Raw genomic sequence first — 19,961 nt, forward strand, 5'->3', positions numbered from 1 at the left:
TGCAGGCACTGCCAATTGTGCTGCTAGATGGCGCCCAGCCGACCGGTAGCGAAATATCCCGCTGCACTTTAGCTTAGTCAATTAATCTTCCGCTGCTGTGTACCCCTTCTCTACGCTTGTGTTTCTGCACAGGCTCCTCTGTCTGCTAACCAGGGTCCCACCCACTTAGTCTGGTTATTTCCCCAACCCAGCAGACACGATGACCAATTATTGTCTGCAGCAGTGCCCGCTAGATGGCCAGTAGCAGAGCCGAGAGTCTCAGCACTGATCTCCCACTGCGCCACCTGTTTTGATTTTATTGTACAGCACCATGGACGACACTGGATGTCTTTAAAGGCGCTTTATAAATAAACTTGACCATGTACATTATTATTCAGTACAGTAGCGTGTGATTTGGGACACGGTCGCTCTGCTCTCTTTGGGAAATCCCTAAGATTATCAGCAGCAGCGCAGGTTATTAGTAATGCTGATAAACCTCCAGTCTTAGGAACTTTCCCAGGAATTAACGCTTGTATTGCTGCGCCGCTCGTGACGGGACGTGAAGAATCGTGAAAGCCCGAGTTTAGTCGTCTGCATGCGTTAGGGTAGCCCACTGCAGTCAGCTCTGTATTATGCAGATGAGGTGTTTGTTTATTCGACTGAGTGAAAGCTTGTGGGTACACTATACCATCAGTGCACGCCACCGTGTGTAACCGTCAACCTCGCGGGAACAGTTAACTCTTTCCTGACCAGAGTCGAGGCTGCTCAGAGAGAGATGACTGGCTGTGGCTCTCGGCGCTGACTCGACAGGTACAGAGATGACGGGGCGAGCCGAGAGCCCTCACGAACGAACTCTCTCATGAATAAACGCTGTTTTCTGCTCCTGCTTTCACCTTCGCCTGCGTCACCACGGGTGACTCATGGATTTCAGTAAGTGAGCAGTAAACTCATGATGATTTAAGTGCATCGCTGGTCACATGTATCTGACCCCATGAATCTCACAGATCACCTTTACACCATTACCTGACCTTACTAATGCTCTTTTTTCCCCTCAATGGGCACAAATCCCCACAACCACATTTTACAATCTGTTTGAAAAGCCTTCTAAGGAGGATTAAGGGCTTTTAAGGCTTGTACCTCTACAGACCCAACAGTGAAACTTTTAAAGTTTGCAGACGACACTACGATCATTGGACTAATCCAGGATGGAGATGAGTCTGCATATCGGCAGGAGATCGAGCGGCTGGTGCTCTGGTGCAGTCAGAACAACCTAGAGCTGAACACACTAAAGACTGTAGAGATGACAGTGGATTTTAAAAGGAAACCTTCGACACTGCTCCCCATCACCATATTCAACATCACTGTGTCTACCGTGGAGACCTTCAGGTTCTTGGGAACTACTATTTCCAATGACCTAAAGTGGGAGGCCAACACCAACTCCATCCTCAAAAAGGCCCAGCAAAGGATGTACTTTCTGCGGCAATTGAGGGAACACGGTTTGCCACAGGAGCTGTTGAAACAGTTCTACACCGCAGTCATTGAATTTGTCCTGAGCACATCCATCACAGTGTGGTTCGGTTCAGCCACAAAACAGGACAGATGCAGATTGCAAAGAGTGGAGTGGATAGAGCGGCAAAAATCATCGGTGCTCCTTTGCCCACCCTCCAGGACTTATACAAAACAAGGATCAGAACCCGGGCAGAAAAAATTATCACAGACTCCTCACACCCTGGACACAAACTTTTTACCCTCCTACCCTCTGGCAGGCGCTACAGAGCCCTGCACACAAAATCAAACAGACACTCTAACAGTTTTTTTTCCAAATGCCATCAAACTCATTAATAACTAAAACTGAACTACTGTTTACTGTTGTTGTTTACATGCCACACTGCACTTTATACATGCTGTATAATACTGTAACTGCATCTTACCTTACTTTACTATTTATCTTATGCTATTTTTTATATTTTCTGTACATATGCAAATTCTGCTGAACATGTAAATTTGTACATTGTCTACATATAGTCTTGTCTGTATATTGTATTGTTTGTAAATTGTAGAGAGCTAACAACAGCCGGAAACAAATTCCTTGTGTGTGTAAACATACTTGGTGAATAAAGCTGATTCTGATTCTGATTTATCAACATAGAATGTAGTTTGGGCTCCCCGTGTGTGCATATATATGTAAATGTACACATACATAAACATATACAGTAGATTTATACAAGTGTGTAATAATAGCTATAATATTTATGTACACACCAGAATCTGCATGCCTTCATACAAGTTTCAGTTCATTCAGTCACAGTAAAATAACGCTTGCAGAAATCATCCAACTTCTTTTATAAATGATTGTGATCTTTGACTTCAGCCGTTTGTATTTAGTTTATTATGTTCATGTATTTAATCTTTTAATGACCTGGAGGTGTTTTTCTGTGACTCACAGCTAAAGCCCGCGAGGTTCCCGAGGTGCGTCTGGAGTCTGAGGTGCTTCCCAAAGTGGCTCGGATGACGGTGTCTGGAAAGAAGCAGACCATGGGCTTCGACGTTCCAAGGTAAGAACACTGTCGCCTCACAGGGAGAAGGTCCTGGGTTCGGTTCCCGGGTGGAGCGGTCCAGGGAGTCTGCTCGACATTGAATTTGAGCTGATGAATCATGGGTAACCAGTAACTACCTGTCCTGTCATGAATGGAACCAAAGTGTGTAAAACATCACCTTCAAATCCTAATAAATACATCAATAAATAAATGAATACGTACATAAAAAATCAATAAATACAAATATTAAATAAATACATACATAAATAAATACAAAAATTCAAATATAAAAATAAATACATAAATAAATAAATAAATAAATACATACATACATAAAAATCAATGAATACAAATAAATAAATACATAAATAAATAAAAGGATACAAATAAATAAATAAATAAAAGTAAATAAATAAACATGTACATAAAAATCAATAAACACAAATAATAAATATGTACATAAATAAATAATGTATAAATAAATATATTCATAAATAAATAAATACATAAATAAATACATTACTAAATCAACAAATTCATAAATACATTAATAAATTAATAAATTCTTAAATAAATAAATAAATTCATAAATTCTTAAATAAATAAATGAAATAATACTTTTATAAATAAATAAGTCAATAAATAATTAAATAAATTAATTAATAAACACTTAAATAAATTAATAATAAATTCATAAATCAATACATAAATAAATAAATGAATAAAAAAATGAATCAATACATACGTAAATAAATACATAAATAATTAAGCGCATATACAGTGGGGCCAAAAAGTATTTAGTCAGCCACTGATTGTGCAGGTTCTCCTACTTAGAAAGATGAGAGAGGTCTGTAATTTTCATCATAGCTACACTTCAACTATGAGAGACAAAATGAGAAAAAAAAATCCAGGAAATCACATTGTAGGATTTTTAAAGAATTTATTTGTAAATTATGGTGGAAAATAAGTATTTGGTCAATAACAAAAGTTCAACTCAATACTTTGTAACATAACCTTTGTTGGCAATGACAGAGGTGAAACGTTTCCTGTAAGTCTTCACCAGGTTTGCACACACTGTAGCTGCTATTTTGGCCCATTCCTCCATGCAGATCTCCTCTAGAGCAGTGGTGTTTTGGGGCTGTCGCTGGGCAACACAGACTCCACAAATTTTCTATGGGGTTGAGGTCTGGAGACTCCAGGACCTTGAAATGCTTTTTACGGAGCCACTCCTTCGTTGCCCGAGCGGTGTGTTTGGGATCATTGTCATGCTGGAAGACCCAGCCACGTTCCATCTTCAATGCTCTCACTGATGGAAGGAGGTTTTGGCTTAAAATCTCACGATACATGGCCCCGTTCATTTTTCCCTTAACACGGATCAGTCGTCCTGTCCCCTTTGCAGAAAAACAGCCCCAAAGCATGATGTTTCCACCCCCATGCTTCACAGTAGGTATGGTGTTCTTGGGTTCTTCTTCTTCCTCCAAACACGACGAGTTGAGTTTTTACCAAAAAGTTCCATTTTGGTTTCATCTGACCACATGATATTCTCCCAATCCTCTTCTGGATCATCCATATGCTCTCTGACAAACTTCAGACAGGTCTGGACATGTACTGGCTTAAGCAGGGGGACACGCCTGGCACTGCAGGATTTGAGTCCCTCTCGGCGTAGTGTGTTTACTGATGGTAACCTTTGTTACTTTGGTCCCAGCTCTCTGCAGGTCATTCATCAGGTCCCTCCGTGTAGTTCTGGGATTTTTGCTCACCGTTCTCATGATCATTTTGACCCCACGGGATGAGATCTTGACCCCAATCAATGGTCTTGTATGTCTTCCATTTTCTTACAATTGCTCCCACAGTTGATTTATTCACACCAACCTGCTTGCCTATTGTAGATTCACTCTTCCCAGCCTGGTGCAGGTCTACAATTTTCTTCCTGGTGTCCTTCGACAGCTCTTTGGTCTTGGCCATGGTTGAGTTTGGAGTCTGACTGTTTGAGGCTGTGGACAGGTGTTTTTTATACAGATAACGAGGTCAAACAGGTGCCATTAATACAGGTAACGAGTGGAGGACAGAAGAGCTTCTTAAAGAAGAAGTTACAGGTCTGTGAGAGCCAGAAATCTTGCTTGTTTGTTATTGACCAAATACTTATTTTCCACCATAATTTACGAATAAATTCTTTAAAAATCCTACAATGTGATTTCCTGGATTTTTTTTCTCATTTTGTCTCTCATAGTTGAAGTGTACCTATGATGAAAATTACAGACCTCTCTCATCTTTCTAAGTAGGAGAACTTGCACAATCAGTGGCTGACTAAATACTTTTTGACCCCACTGTATATGTAAATAAATACATATGTAAATAAATTAATAATAAATAAATATTAAATACATAAATAATTTATTATTTGATCTTGAAAGCTGCTTGTTCTTGAACGTTGTAAATTTCCCTGTGTGATAATTGATCTTAATAAATAACTCAAATACATAAAAAAATACATAAAGAAATAGATACATAATTAAATGAATACTTTAATAAATAAATGAGTGAGCTGACTAGTTCTGCTGGTGAGAAAATTCCTCTCTAGCTTGTGAGTTGATTCTTGTTTTTCTTTGGTAACCCCGCGGGGACTTTGTTGTTTGATCAGTAGAATAATCATGACTGTACATGGTTGTGTTGCACTGTAGCCTAATTCTGACTCCGTTAACAGTAACATGATTTGATGTGTAGATGATCTGTAGAGCTGGTCTGTCTCTCGGTAAGTAGGACAGTTTGTTTGTTTGTTTGTGCTGAACATGAACTGAGCTGCAGTAAAACCGCCGCAGTGGCTGCTGCCTATCGACCGTGCAGATGAACATGCAAACACAAAAGCCACAGACTATCACCTCCCCACCTTAAACCACAGACCACACCCATCAGGGGAATATACGGGGGTAGAGAGGACTTTTCATGTCTGCTGATCTTTATTACACAATACAGTTACAACTACATGCCTAATTAAAATAAACAATAGAATAAATGTGATTTTAAACAGACAGAAATAATTTGCACATCTTTATTTGACATACAGTGCATTAAGAAAGTATTCAGACCCTTTGACTTTCTCACTTTGTCTGGTGGATTTCATGCCAATTTAACCCTTCAGTCTATATTTAGTGACTCAGAATGACAGAAGTGACAGAAGTGAAAACAAGTAAATATAGAAATGTACTTTCTTTTTTTTGCTAAAGCACTTTTGGAATCAATTGTAGGAATCAGCATTTGGGCAAGTTATCCCATTCGTCACAGCAGATTCACTCATGATAAATTAAATGAAATCTTTAGGTCTAACATGATTTAATTCTGGTGTTTGGTCAGGCTACTCAATACCAATCAGTGTCTTACCCAGGAGCCACTTAGTGTTGTTTTGGCTGTATGCTTAGGGTCAGTGTCATGTTGAAAGGTGACCTCTTCTACAGTTTTTGGAGGAGGATTTCTTCAAGGATGATTCTGTATTTGGCTGCGTTCATTCGTCCCTCAATTCTTATGAGTTTTAGTGTTTTTTAGGCTGAGAAGAATCCCCTTAACATGATTCCACCACCACGTTTCACAGTCATATTGTATTAACCAGGTGATGTAAAGTTACATTTACATTTTCAGCACTTAGCAGATGCTTTTATCCAAAGCGACTTACAGTACTGTGACAGTATACTATCTAAGCATGGTCAAGGGCCCAACAGTGGCAACCTGGCAGTGGTGGGGCTCGAACCACTGACCTCTCGATTACTAGTCCAATACCTTAACCACTAGGCTACAAATGCCTAGTGTCTGTTTCTTGCTAGACAAAGTGCTTACGGTTTCTTCTTGCCACTCTGCTCTGATTTATGGAGAGCTGCAGGTTCTTCCATCTGCACACTGGACATTTAGAGTTCTTTTATACTGACTCTTGAGGGTCCCATGAAACCAGTATGTCCATAAGTCCATATGAACCCTGTGTCTGTTTATTTATTAAACAACCGAGCTGCTTGATAGCTGTTGAGATGCACATAATCAGATAAATACTTGACTATTTGAGAAGATAAACGCTTGTCTTTATTCCTCTGCACAGCTCGGAGGAGAACTGCGTCGCCCCATGCCTACACGGAGGTCCGGGTCCAGAAGTGACCCCCGTCGCGGCTCCAGAGACTCCGTCTAAACCAGCGTGCGCGGTGGAGGAATCGGCGGTCCCGACCCCGCCGCGTTCTGCAAGCAAAAACAAACATCAGCTCAACATCCGAGCTGAACTTGAGCAGAGGCAGGGGGGTAAACCGCTCCTCAACCTGGTGGTAGTAGGTACGGCTTTCGTTCTGGTTATTCTATAATCTATATGGCCAATACTCATAGAAATACCATAGTAAATACGTTCTAGAATTACAACTGTGAGGCAAAACGATGGAAAGATATAATTAATTTAATTAATCCTTCTACCAGTAGGTATGACTGAACACCTGAACTCAGTAAATTAGAAGAGGGTGTCCATACTCTTTTGGCCATATAGTCATTGATGGTGATTTCCTTATCTGTGCCCGCAGGTCATGTGGATGCCGGTAAGAGCACTCTGATGGGTCATCTGTTGTACTTGCTGGGAAACGTGAACAAACGCACCATGCACAAGTACGAGCAGGAGGCCAAGAAAGCTGGCAAGGCGTCATTCGCCTACGCATGGGTGCTGGACGAGACCGGAGAAGAGAGAGACAGGTGGGTTCAGGTGGGCAGTTGTAGCCTAGGAGTTAAGGTACTGGACTAGTAATCAAAATGTTGCTGGTTCCATCGCCACCACTGCCAGGTTGCAAACTGTTGGGCCCTTGAGCAAGGCCCTTAACCCTCAATTGCTCAGACTGTATACTGTCACAGTACTGTAAGTCGCTTTGGATAAAAGATGATAATATTTACACATTTAATATAGTCCATAAATAATGGCCTGCCATTCAGGATGACCTGGACCCAGGCAGGAACACTGTGCACAGGGCGGCGGTCCATCGCAGGGCTTCGTGTCTGTGTAGATGCCTGGACGGCAGTAAGTTAGTTTAATAGAGCCACTTGAGTGCTGGTGGCTCGGTGGGTAGCACTGTCACCTCACAGCGAGAAGGTCCTGGGTTCGATTCCCAGGTGGAGCGGTCCGTGTCCTTTCTGTGTGGAGTTTGCTTGTTCTCCCCCGTGTCTGCCTGGGTTTCCTCCGGGAACTCCGGTTTCCTCCTACAGTCCAAAGACTTGCAAGTGAGGTGAATTAGAGATACAAAATGAACTGATTCATCTTGTGTAACCAAAGTGTGTAAAACATGACGTTAAATCCTACTTTGTTGTTTTATTTCTCTCTCTCAGAGGAGTGACCATGGACGTCGGCATGACCAAGTTTGAAACCACCTCCAAAGTGGTGACATTAATGGACGCGCCTGGACACAAAGATTTTATTCCCAACATGATCACCGGAGCAGCGCAGGTATAACCAGCGCCCTCCTAAATTCAGTGATATATTTAATGGACCTGGTTTTTCAAAAATCACAGATTTCATGGATTTTTGTAATTAAATTACGCTCATAAATTAAATAATAGAATAAATAGAAGCTACAATAAACAGCACAGCTACTTTAATGGTTGAATGTAAACCTAAGAACGTCCAGCGACGGTCTCAAGTACGTAAATACTCGTCCGTATTTCGACCCCACAGAACTGGTTGGGAGTTTTCCCACACTTAGTTACCCGAGTCGTGTTTGTAGCTTTTGTAACTGTAGTTTGTAACTTCGACATCTTGGATGTTTTGACTAAGCGATTGCTGACTGAATTGCTGTAGGATTGCTAGGATGCCTCATAGTGCAGATTAACCAGTAAACGTGAGACACTTGAACGCTACAGGCCGTGAATTATGCAGGGTTTTGGGTATAATTGTACCCCTCTCTGGTGATGCTGCAGGTTTAATGAACGGATGCGTGGGTTCATGCATGAGAACAGCCCTGTAGTGACTCTGCACATTTTGAGCCTCTATAAGCCTGAATGAAGGTTCTGCTGTGTGGATTTAGCGTGGCACTAACACCAGAACTCTCTAAATGAGTGTGTTCCTTGTTTGGGCTCCTGTTAATGAATGAAATTAGTCACATTCTACTGGCTGGATTTACTCATTTCCTTTTGTGCGAGTGCTGAGTCAGGTGTTTGGTGAAGAGAAAGCGCTTCGGTGTGTGTGTGGGTGTTGAGGTGTGCTCGAAAAGGGGTTTCAAACAGGAGAAAGCTGTGTGTGTGTGTGTATTGGGGGAAGTCTGCCTGCTTTCATTCTTTTGAATCATGAAGTCATGTTTATAAAATATAGTTAGGGTTTTTTTTAAGGTGTCTTCGCCTGAACTAGGGTTTTGTATGATTTTATATTACCGACACAGTGACGAAGCAAGAAGGGCCTGGCTTCAATTCCCTGGCCAGACAGCCAGTGTTCTTTCTGTGTGGGTTTTGCATGTTCTTCTCGTGTATGTGGGTTTCCTCCCTCAAGTCCAAAGACATGCAGTCATGGTAATTGGAGTGTGTGTGTGTATGCATGCGTACCTTGTAATGGACTAGCAACACGTCCAGGGTGTTTCCTGCCTTTTACTAAGTGAATCAGACCCACTGTGACCCTGACCAGGATAAAGCAGTGGTAAAACAGACAATGAAAGTATGAATGAATGATTTTAACATAACATGAAATTGTGTAGTTGTAATGGTGTTTGAGGGCGGTGTGTGTGTAACTGTATTACGTGTGTGTGTTTGTCTGTGTGTGTGTAACTGTATTACGTGTGTGTGTTTGTCTGTGTGTGTGTAACTATTACGTGTGTGTGTTTGTCTGTGTGTGTGTAACTGTATTACGTGTGTGTGTTTGTGTGTGAGACTGTAATGTGTGTGTGTGTAACTAATACATGTGTGAGTAACTGTATTACATGTGTGTGTTTGTGTGTGAGACTGTAATATGTGTGTGTAACTGTAATACATGTGTGAGTAACTGTATTACGTTTGTGTGTGAGACTGTAATATGTGTGTGTGTAACTGTAATACATGTGTGAGTAACTGTATTACGTGTGTGTGTGAGACTCCCATCACCTGTGTGTGTGTGTGTGTGTGTCTGTTTTGATCTAACTAGCTGTAATGGTGTTTAAGGGTTGTGTGTGACTAGTGTGTGTGTGTATCTGTAATACGTGTGTGTTTGTGTGTAACTGTAATATGTGTGTGTGTAACTAATACGTGTGTGTGTGTGTTTTCACTGAACTGTAGTTGTAACGGTTTTTAAGGTGTATGTGTGTAACTGTAATACGTGCTTGTGTGTTTTCATTAAAGTATAAATGTAATGGGGTTTAAGGAGTGTGTGTGTGTGTGTGTGTGTGTGTGTGTGTGTGTGTGTGTGTGTGTGTGTGTGTGTGTGTGTGTGTGTGTGTGTGTGCGTGTGTTAGGCAGACGTAGCCGTGCTGGTCGTGGACGCCAGCCGGGGGGAGTTCGAGGCTGGGTTCGAGGCGGGCGGTCAGACCCGAGAGCACGCCCTCCTCGTTCGATCTCTCGGCGTCACGCAGCTCGCCGTCGCCGTCAACAAGATGGATCAGGTGCGTAACCATAGTGACCACAACATCCCTGTTCACCATGGCAATGCCAATCACTTAACCATGTGCACCTGGGAACTCATGCGCTGCCTGTCTCCCATCACCCGTGTGTGTGTGTGTGTGTGTGTGTGTGTGTGTGTGTGTGTGTGTGTGACTTCAGGTGAACTGGCAGCAGCAGAGGTTCCAAGAAATCACCTCCAAACTTGGCCACTTTCTCAAGCAAGCCGGGTTCAAGGTACGTGTGTGTGTGTGTGTGAGACGTACAGTCGTGCTTCTTTTCTTCATGCTCGTTTCATCTCTGAAAGACGCTTCGATTTTATCTTTTAATCGACTCGTTTATTAAGCTTCTCGTTCAAAGAGGTTTGTTTTAAATGCGTGCAGCTTCACAAGACCCGGAAATCAGCTCTAGAGGTTCAGATTATGATCTTGTCCTATTTATTCTAGAACACGAAAAATACAGAAAGCACTGTGTCTAGAAAATTTGGGACTTAGAAAGTTTCCTACTTAGAAATGTAGAATTCACTGTCGAAATTTACCAGCAATGAACCCACGCGGGCGGAGGAGACATGCTTTCTGAGATGTGCTTGAAGCTACAGACCACTTTATAACGCTGTCCCGTGGCAGATACTTACAGTGGATCATGTGTTCCTGAATTGAAGAGGTGGACTAGTGCATTACACTGTCGTGCCACTTTGCTGCCCTGTTTATGTTAAATTCGAATTCTTTTTACTATTATATTCATGCAGTTTCTTCCCTCCCAGTTTAGCATAGCCACTTAGTGTTCCGCTGCTGGGGACCCTGACCACGTTCGAGGAGGGTAACTTGCCCGACACGCGCTCCCTCTGGAACGTCCGCACGGCCCGTCTACCCCGTTTTATCAACCCGTACTTTGATGGATTAGGTGGCTCGGTGGGTAGCTCTGTCGCCTCACAGCAAGAAGGTCCTGGGTTCGATCCCCAGATGGGGAGGCACGGGTCCTTTCTGTGTGGAGTTTGCATGTTCTCCCCGTGTCTGTGTGGGTTTCCTCTGGGAGCTCCGGTTTCCAAAGCAGACGTGCGGTCAGGTTAATTGGAGACACTGAATTGTCCATGACTGTGTTCGACATAACCTTGACAAACTAACTTTGATGGATTTGTGCGTTAGGCCTGAACGCTGATCTCCACGTTCCTCCACTTCTCTACAAGGAACCTCAGGTTGCTAACCACGGTCCTTACACAGGAGTATTTTTCAGAGGTGAACAGTTTACTGCGCATTCTGAGGCTCATATTAACCCTTGTCGTACATTTATTTACATTAAACATGATTAGATCGGCTCTAGGTGTAGATTAAGTGTAATGTATTAAAAGTCTTGCTGTGATGTCGTTACAGGACTCGGATATTTATTACATCCCCACCAGCGGCCTTTCAGGAGAGAATCTCACCACCAGGAGCAAAGCGGCAGAGCTTATAGCCTGGTATAACGGCCCATGTCTCCTGGAACAGATAGGTGTGTTGATCTGAATGTCCGGCTCGTGTTTGATTTCTGACCGACCTTCTAATAGTCACGTAACGAGCTGAAAGGTAAATGTGGGTGAATGATTTAGGATTTTCCATCAGTTAAACAAGTTGTGAAACCACACAACACTGCAGCATGTGGAGTATAAAAGCACTGACTCACAGAAAAGTCCCTCGGCAGTTCCAGTGCACCTCCAGATCCTGCAGTCCTGCAGATGGGCAGTGCAGTGTTCGTAATGCCCCCTGAAACTTTAAAACGATCGGTCAGCCCAAACCAAGTGCACATCTGCTGGGTTACCTTGTGCTGGTACGAGTGGATCAGACACAGCAGCGCTGCTGGAGTTTTTTAAACACCGTGTCCACTCACTGTCCACTCTGTTAGACACTCCTACCTAGTTGGTCCACCTTGTAGATGTGAAGTCATGTAAAGAGACGATCGCTCATCTATTGCTGCTGTTTGAGTCTGTCATCTTCTAGACCTTCATCGTTGGTCACGGGCCGCTGTTGGCTGGATATTTTTGGTTGGTGGACTATTCTCAGTCCAGCAGTGACAGTGAGGTGTTTAAAAACTCCAGCAGCGCTGCTGTGTCTGATCTACTCATACCAACACAACACACACTAACACACCACCACCATGTCAGTGTCACTGCAGTGCTGAGAATCATCCACCACCTAAATAATACCTGCTCTGTGGTGGTCCTGTGGGGGTCCTGACCATTGAAGAACAGCATAAAAGCAGGTTAAAAAGCATGCAGAGAAACAGATGGACTACAGTCAGTAATTGTAGAACTAGAAAGTGCTTCTATATGGTAAGTGGAGCTGATAAAATGGACAGTGAGTGTAGTAACAAGGAGGTGGTTTTAATGTTATGGCTGATTGGTGTAAGGTATGAAAAACAATCTGTTATCCAGCCATGATTACAGCCATAGCAGCTGACAGTTAAGAATTAATCAGAATTGCTACTGATAGAAATGTGAATCTAGGGAGACTCTCAGTGACTCTTATCAGATTACTGAAGTGAATGTGAACGCCGTGATCCATTCGTCACCGAATCAGATTTCTCTCCCTTATCAGATGTTCGGTGAATTTGCGCTCAGTAAATGGACCGCGTTTCAGTAATCGTGGTTGACGCACAGGAGGGTGTGAGTGCGTTTCTAAGAACGATGTAGAGATTTCTACACACGCAGATGTTTGTCCCACTTCAGCTCACTGAGCGTCCCCTCGTTTTATGATTTAATCAGCGTTATTATGCTTTGTTTACGAGGCATTTATCTCGTTTATTGTAAACAAAGACGTAACGAGGACTTACAGTACGTCTTTGCTGCTTTTTATGTCCTATATTTTTACCGTGACCCAGGCAACACAAACGACGCATCAAAACGAAGCACGAAACGAAATATACTTAATTAATAAAAATAGTGCTAAGCTGGTCCCACTGTGCACGGTGGCTCGGTGGGTAGCACTGTTGCCTCACAGCAAGAAGCTCCTGGGTTCGATCCCCAGACGGGGAGGTCCGGGTCCTTTCTGTGTGGCGTTTGTATCTTCTCCTCCTGTCCGCGTGGGTTTTCTCCGGGAGTTCCGGTTTCCTCCCACATTCCAAAAACATGCAGTCAGGTTAATTGGAGACACTGAATTGCCCTATAGGTGAATGTGTGTGTGTGTGCGCCCCCCCGTCCAGGGTGTTACTGTGTGCCTTGCGCCCATTGAAAAGCTGGGATAGGCTCCCCCCCCCCCCCCCGTGACCCTGATTGGATAAGCAGTTGTGAGAGTGAGTGGTCCCACTGTGTTTTACAAGATGTAACTTAAAGCCTCCACAAGGGGGCGTTCTTGTACAAGTTCATTTTGTGTTCATGCGCTTGTTAAAATGAGTTTATTTAATTATTATTATATTATAAAAGGTTTGATTCTTAACGTTGTCTCGTGTTCTCTGCAGACCGATTCAAAGCTCCTCAGAGGTCTGTGGAGAAACCCTTCAGACTCTGTGTCTCGGACGTCTTTAAAGGTCAGTCCACCTTCATGTTTTAGTTTTTTTTCTATTTTTATCGACTGTTTTATCCTGGTCCGGGTCGTGGTGGGTCCGGGTATACTGGAAACACTGGCTGCCAAGCAGGAGTACCCGGGCTGGGGTGCCAATTCGTTACGGTGCATCGAAAAACCCCTACGAAATTCTTGCTAAAATTGAATCCTGACACAATTTCACTCGTATTTGGACTCACTTTTGACTCGACTTTAAATATTTTTGGTCTTGGAGCAGCTCTAGAACCATGTGACTGAAAGTAGGATCTGAGGGTTTGATCTAAGTCGACTGTTTGGGCTTACGGTGTGAAAGTAAACTGAGTAACAGCTAACGGTGGGTGAATCTGCTTTCAGATCAGGGCTCAGGCTTCTGTGTGACGGGGAAGATCGAGGCTGGATTCATACAGACAGGAGACCGAGTGCTGGCCATGCCTCCTAATGAGACCTGCACTGTGAAAGGTAACACACACACACACACACACACACGTGTTAAACTTCAGTAGTAATTAAACACCACCAGTTTAACCTCTAGACTACTGTGGCTGCTGGGACAGAAGCTCCGCAGCCCTGGTCAGGAATTAAAATGTACATGTAAGGGTGCCCTCTTCTGGTCGTTTTGGTTAACGCACTGTTTTTGTGTGCAGGCATCACTCTTCATGATGAGGCGCTAGACTGGGCAGCTGCTGGTGACCACGTCAGTCTGACCGTCACTGGGATGGACATCATAAAGATTAAGTACGTTAAACAGCTTTGATAAACTGTTAGCTGCTTGGTTATACTGGGATATTCCCAGCAGGTCTTTGTGTGGCTTGTCCCCGCTCAGACCACTGTCTGGGTACGTACCATGGCTGTCTGGGACGTCCCTCACACTCCGCAGACGTCTGGCCTTAACGATCTGGCCCGTAATAAAGTCAGTCGGGTCTTTACGCCTGATCAGATCGACTGGATTCGACTGGACACATCTGGACTAGTAATCGAAAGGTCGCTGATTCAAGCCCCACCACTGCCTGTCACTGTTGGGTCCTTGAGCAAGATGCTTAACCCTGAGCTTAATGCTCAGACTGTATACTGTCACAGTACTGTAAGTTGCTTTGGATGAAAAGTGTCTGCCAAATGCCAAAGATGTAATGTGTATACGCGTTAGCATGAGCATTCCTGACTGGTGGTCCTAATGTTTTGACTCATCAGTGTACAGACACCTGATGTACTGTTTTTTTTTTTTTTTATGTTTTGACCACATTTGCCACTTCATATGTTGTTTTTTATATTATAAATATCAGAATATAGTTTTTTATTTAATCATACATGATTTGTGCATGTGAGAGTCTGAGACACCAACCTGAATGACTTCACATGGTTATAAGAAATCAGTTTTCAGAAATCAGAGATTTTACAGCATATATAAGCAAAGCGACAAAGCACATGCAGTCTCCTACTTGATTTTAATATATATCTACAGTTTTAAATGATATTAATGGAGAAATGTCTTTTTTTTTTACATTACGTTTTAATGTGACATTTTCTTAGCTTATATGACACATATTACGCTATGTTACCACATTCTCTACTGTTTTGTTTATTTGTTTTTCTTTCTTTTCCCAGTGTCGGGTGTGTTTTCTGTGACCCTAAGGAGCCCATTAAGGCTTGTACACGTTTCCGGGCCAGAATCCTGTTGTTTAACATTGAAGTTCCAGTAACACAAGGTTTTCCTGTGAGTTCACCAGTAGTTCATGTGTTTGTAAATATTTTAAGTCTTAAAATGTTGTATTTCCTCAAATTCAGTCAAGTAATGTGATACAGTTTGTACATCAGTAGTAGCTTTTGATAGAAACATCTGTTTAAATGTAACTGTAGTAAAATTAATATAAGGTCGCTCGGGTGGCGCAGAACACCAGTTCCGATCTCAGCCTTGCTATCAGCCGGTCAGGCGCCTACACGCAGACTAATGATTGGCTGTGGGTCTGTAGGGGGGAGGGACAATGGCTCAAATGGGGTTCCTCGTCACTGGTGCAAGTGCAGCCCCTGCGTTCCTTGAACCTGTCGACATCATGTGTTGCCCTGGCCCAAATTTTTTGGAATATGATGCAGGGATTCATATTGATATTGTATTTTAACAAATGAAACTAAGTTGATTAGACAGAACATGAAATATTTGGCGGCACGGTGGCTCGGTGGGTAGCACTGTCGCCTCACAGTAAGGTCCTGGGTTCTTACCGTGTGGAGTTTACATGTTCTCTTCGCGTCTGCGTGGGTTTCCTCCGGGCGCTCCGGTTTCCTCCCACAGTACAGAGACGTGCAAGTGAGGTGAATTAGAGATACAAAATCATCCATGGCTGTGTTCGACATTAAACTTGAACTGATGAATCTTGTGTAATGAGTGACGACCGTTCCTGTCATGAATGTAACCAAAGTGTAAAACATGACGTTAAAATCCTAATAAACAAATAACTTGAAATATTTTGGGTTTATAACATCTGCACTGAAATAAAAGTCAAAGTAGATGTCCAAAACAATTGCATTTTCTATATTTTCAAATTTGTGATCGTAGTTCAAGTTCTATTTGTATAGTCTAGTTCTTCACCTCCAACGCGAGTCTGACTTTTAGAGTGGCTCTAAAGCTCAACAAGCAAGAACGTTTCGTCCGATTTGACCTTGTTTGCAGTGTTAAAACGATTGTGCAAGTGTTTTTCTGTTTAAACTGCAGTTTAATAAAATGCCTGTGTGTGTGATTTCAGGTGCTGTTACACTACCAGACAGTCAGTGAACCTGCCACCATCAGGAAACTGGTCAGTGTTTTACATAAGAGCAGCGGAGAGGTGCTGAAAAAGAAACCAAAGTGAGTGACCATGTGGTAAGATCAGATAGTTTCAAAATCATGCTGTCATGTGACTTTACTTTAGACGTGTGTGTGTGTGTGTGTGTGTGTAGGTGTTTAAGTAAAGGCCAGAACGCTGTGGTGGAGATCCAGACCCAGAGACCCGTGGCTCTAGAACTCTATAAGGACTTTAAAGAGCTCGGACGCTTCATGCTGCGTTATGTCGGCTCCACCATCGCCGCCGGGGTCGTCACAGAGGTAACGCGGACTGTAATAGAATGTGGTTTATGTCTGGTATATGCTAGCAAAGTACAAAAGTATCTGGACATCTGACCATGAGCTTGTCCTATTTTAAAAACCAATGCTTTTAAAACAGAATGACGTCTGTGTGATAGTTTGGCTATAGCAACACAAGACTTTGGAGCACACCTGTAGGAATTTGTGCCCATTCAGTCAAAAGTGCATTTGTATCACTGGACACTGATGTTGGTCAAGAAAGCTTCAGTCGATGTTCCAGTTCATTCCAGAGTTGTTTAGGATGGTGGGGCTGAGGTCAGGGCTCTGTGCAGGACAAGAGTTTCTTTATAGAGCACAGTACCTATTACTGCCATTAAATGACACCAATGTGTTAAACATGGCGTTAAAACTTAAATAAATAAATAAATAAATTATAGAGCACAGTCATGCTGGCACAGGAAAGGACCTTCCTTAAACTGTTGCTGCAACATGTGAAGCATATAATCTCCTTTATATAATTAATCTATTACACCTGTTAGCAATTACTGTGGCTGAAACGCATGAATTCCGTAATTTTAAGGGGTGTCCTAATACTTTTGCCCATGTAGTGTATTGTGTTATGAAATGCTGGGAGTGGTTTGGTTAAAGGCAGCCATTTTTCTGTTTGTCATTTTAGATCAAAGAATAAAGAGCACCAGCATGCCGACCAGACCGGGGAGCCACTAAACAGCAGCGCAGTGCCACCCGAACCTGGACATCAGCCTCCACACACACACACACACACACACACACACACACACTCCCATACACAGGGAACACGTCACACCAAAGACTTCAGTGATCTGGTTCAGTAACACCACATGCAGGCTCACTGTGTTTACATTAACACACGCTCACCTCCATTTATTCGTCCGTCCGTCCATTTATTTATGACGTTATGATGAACGGTCTCTGTTATTATTTTATTAAGCTTAATTTAAATCTTAATCCCACTAGAGATCTCATCTGAGAGAGGAGAAAACTGGCACTTTTATTTCACATTCTGGTGTATTTGATTATATCTGTGATTCAGTAATTAAGGGCTTTGGTATCTACCAATCAGAGACGCCGGATAGTGATCAAATATGCCTCGCTTCAGTCCGCACACCTCTCTCTAGGAACGTCGTACAGCTAATACAAGCTAATACAAGCTAATAGAAATAATGCTCTGCTAGCCAATGACTCACCTGATGTAACACTAACGATCAAATCCGGTGGAGACGCTGATAACGAATAAAGCAGGAGAGAATTCGAGATGAATGGAGCACTTTGGTTGAAGAACATGAAGCACACTTTCTTTCTGAGCTGCCTGGGGTTCAAAATGTAGTTGAACAGCGAATGTCATTATAGTGTCTGATTCTCTGATGTTTCCCCTCCTTTTCTTCCCCAAAGTTTTGCACTGGACTCAGATTTGTTCATGTAAATGAAAGCTAAAGCATCTCTCGAACCGTGTCCAGCATTACAGACCTGCTGATGTGATGTGTGACTGTAATATAGTGAAATGAACTAAACCTAATGAAGCACTAAGCAATATTTATAATCAGAATACTTTATTGATCCCCGAGGGGAAATTTCAATTAATTATAATAATGATAATAATAATAATAAAACACCACCAGAGTTGTTGTTCGTACAGGGTGGGAGCCGGACGGGACCTCATAACTGATGCAATTACGACCTCTGCTGGATGCACAGAGATGAGGGATAATGTGATCAGGGTGTGGCTCTCTGTACACAGAACTGATCCGCATATTAACTCGCCTCATGCAGGTAAAAAACGATGCAGTCGGTACTGAACATGTGTCGGAGGGGGTGTGTGTTAGTCACGGCTCTCCTCAACCAGGGTGGAGGTCAACATCAGTAGAGAGGAAGCGAAATGGGGTTAATAATTACAAATACAGAAGTAAGATTTGAGAGGTTTGAGATTGGTTGCAGGTTTTAAATGAAATGCTCACTTGGAGAGACGCCCACTGTGTTCAGATTGCATCTCTACTCCCGAACCTGTGTAGAATAAGTCAATGCTGCCTGTGCTCCTGACCTTTTTATGTGTTAATTCACCGAGTCGCACTCTTACACACGACCTGAGAAGTTTATCTCAGTTACATTTACATTTACGCTTTATTTAAAGTAACTTGCAGTTAATATTTGCTTAAAAACCCAAGAGTGGTGGCTCACATGGCAGAGTTCAATCCCTTGACTCTCTAATATAGTCCAGTAATTAATGGAGATTGCTGAGTCTTTGTGCACGATACAGATCTCTTTATGAACCCGGATTCATGCACACATGTTGTAGGAGGCGTGTTAGTCACGGCTCTCCTCGGGCCGGCCTGGACTGTGATCAGGTAACTGGATATGACTAAATTCTAGAAGACAAAGTCTCTAGAAGTGATTTCTCATTGGGCGCTCGTGTCTCAATGTATGAGGCACTTTGTTATTTAAATCATTTATCTCTAAACAGTGTAAAACCTCAGGAGCACAGCGGTCAGACACATAAAGACATTTGCTGTTAGTAATAAACTACATGTGAATTTAAACCCTCATGTTTAAGTTGTGTTTGGTCACAGTCTGCACAATGCTGTTAATGTAAATGTAATCCACCTGGAAGCTGCTGCACTAAGAGAATAAAACCCTCGGACTGACTGCACCTTTTTGTTTTTTATAGATTTTATTTTAAATTATAATTATTAAGCTGTGTCTAAACAAATCTTTAATTGTTGGATATTTACTAAAATGGTGCTTTATGGTCCCAGCAAAGACCCATAATAACACCCGTCAGTCCAGAAGTATAATCTAGGCTACACTGTCCACTCCTGTCAGTCCAGATTTTCAATCTGAGGCTACACTGTCCACTTCATCAGTCCTAAACTATAATCTGAGGCTACACTGTCCACTCCTGTCAGTTCAGAACAATAATCTGAGGCTACACTGTCCACTCCATCAGTTCAGAATCATAATCTTAGGTTACGCTGTCCACTACTGTCAGTCCAGAACTATAATCTGAGGCTATACTGACCACTCCATCAGTCCAGAACTATAATTTGAGGCTATACTGACCACTCCATCAGTCCGAACTATAATCTGATGCTACACTGTCCACTCCTGTCAGTCCAGATTTTCAATCTGAGGCTACACTGTCCACTTCATCAGTCCTAAACTATAATCTGAGGCTACACTGTCCACTCCTGTCAGTTCAGAACAATAATCTGAGGCTACACTGTCCACTCCATCAGTCCTGAACAATAATATGAGACTAGACTGTCCACTCCATCAGTTCAGAATCAT

General features: G+C 42.6%; 1 protein-coding gene across 2 annotated transcripts in view; it reads left to right on the forward strand.

Moving 5' to 3' along the window:
* hbs1l (HBS1-like translational GTPase) overlaps window positions 1-19,323 on the forward strand; it is a 37,533-nt gene extending 18,210 nt beyond the window's left edge. For both annotated transcript variants that reach the window (XM_063014949.1, XM_063014950.1), the window contains 14 exons: window positions 2,426-2,534; window positions 6,598-6,821; window positions 7,061-7,226; window positions 7,851-7,968; window positions 9,935-10,081; window positions 10,239-10,313; window positions 11,447-11,564; window positions 13,506-13,574; window positions 13,943-14,047; window positions 14,233-14,323; window positions 15,191-15,299; window positions 16,324-16,424; window positions 16,517-16,661; window positions 17,317-19,323. In XM_063014949.1, the coding sequence (XP_062871019.1) occupies window positions 2,426-2,534; window positions 6,598-6,821; window positions 7,061-7,226; window positions 7,851-7,968; window positions 9,935-10,081; window positions 10,239-10,313; window positions 11,447-11,564; window positions 13,506-13,574; window positions 13,943-14,047; window positions 14,233-14,323; window positions 15,191-15,299; window positions 16,324-16,424; window positions 16,517-16,661; window positions 17,317-17,328 (1,589 nt within the window). In that variant the 3' untranslated portion in view covers window positions 17,329-19,323. The remainder of the gene's footprint in view (window positions 1-2,425; window positions 2,535-6,597; window positions 6,822-7,060; window positions 7,227-7,850; window positions 7,969-9,934; window positions 10,082-10,238; window positions 10,314-11,446; window positions 11,565-13,505; window positions 13,575-13,942; window positions 14,048-14,232; window positions 14,324-15,190; window positions 15,300-16,323; window positions 16,425-16,516; window positions 16,662-17,316) is intronic.
* The last annotated feature ends 638 nt before the right edge of the window (window positions 19,324-19,961 follow it).

This window comes from Trichomycterus rosablanca, chromosome 19 (assembly GCF_030014385.1).
Source record: "Trichomycterus rosablanca isolate fTriRos1 chromosome 19, fTriRos1.hap1, whole genome shotgun sequence".
NCBI classification, from domain to species: Eukaryota; Metazoa; Chordata; class Actinopteri; order Siluriformes; family Trichomycteridae; genus Trichomycterus; species Trichomycterus rosablanca.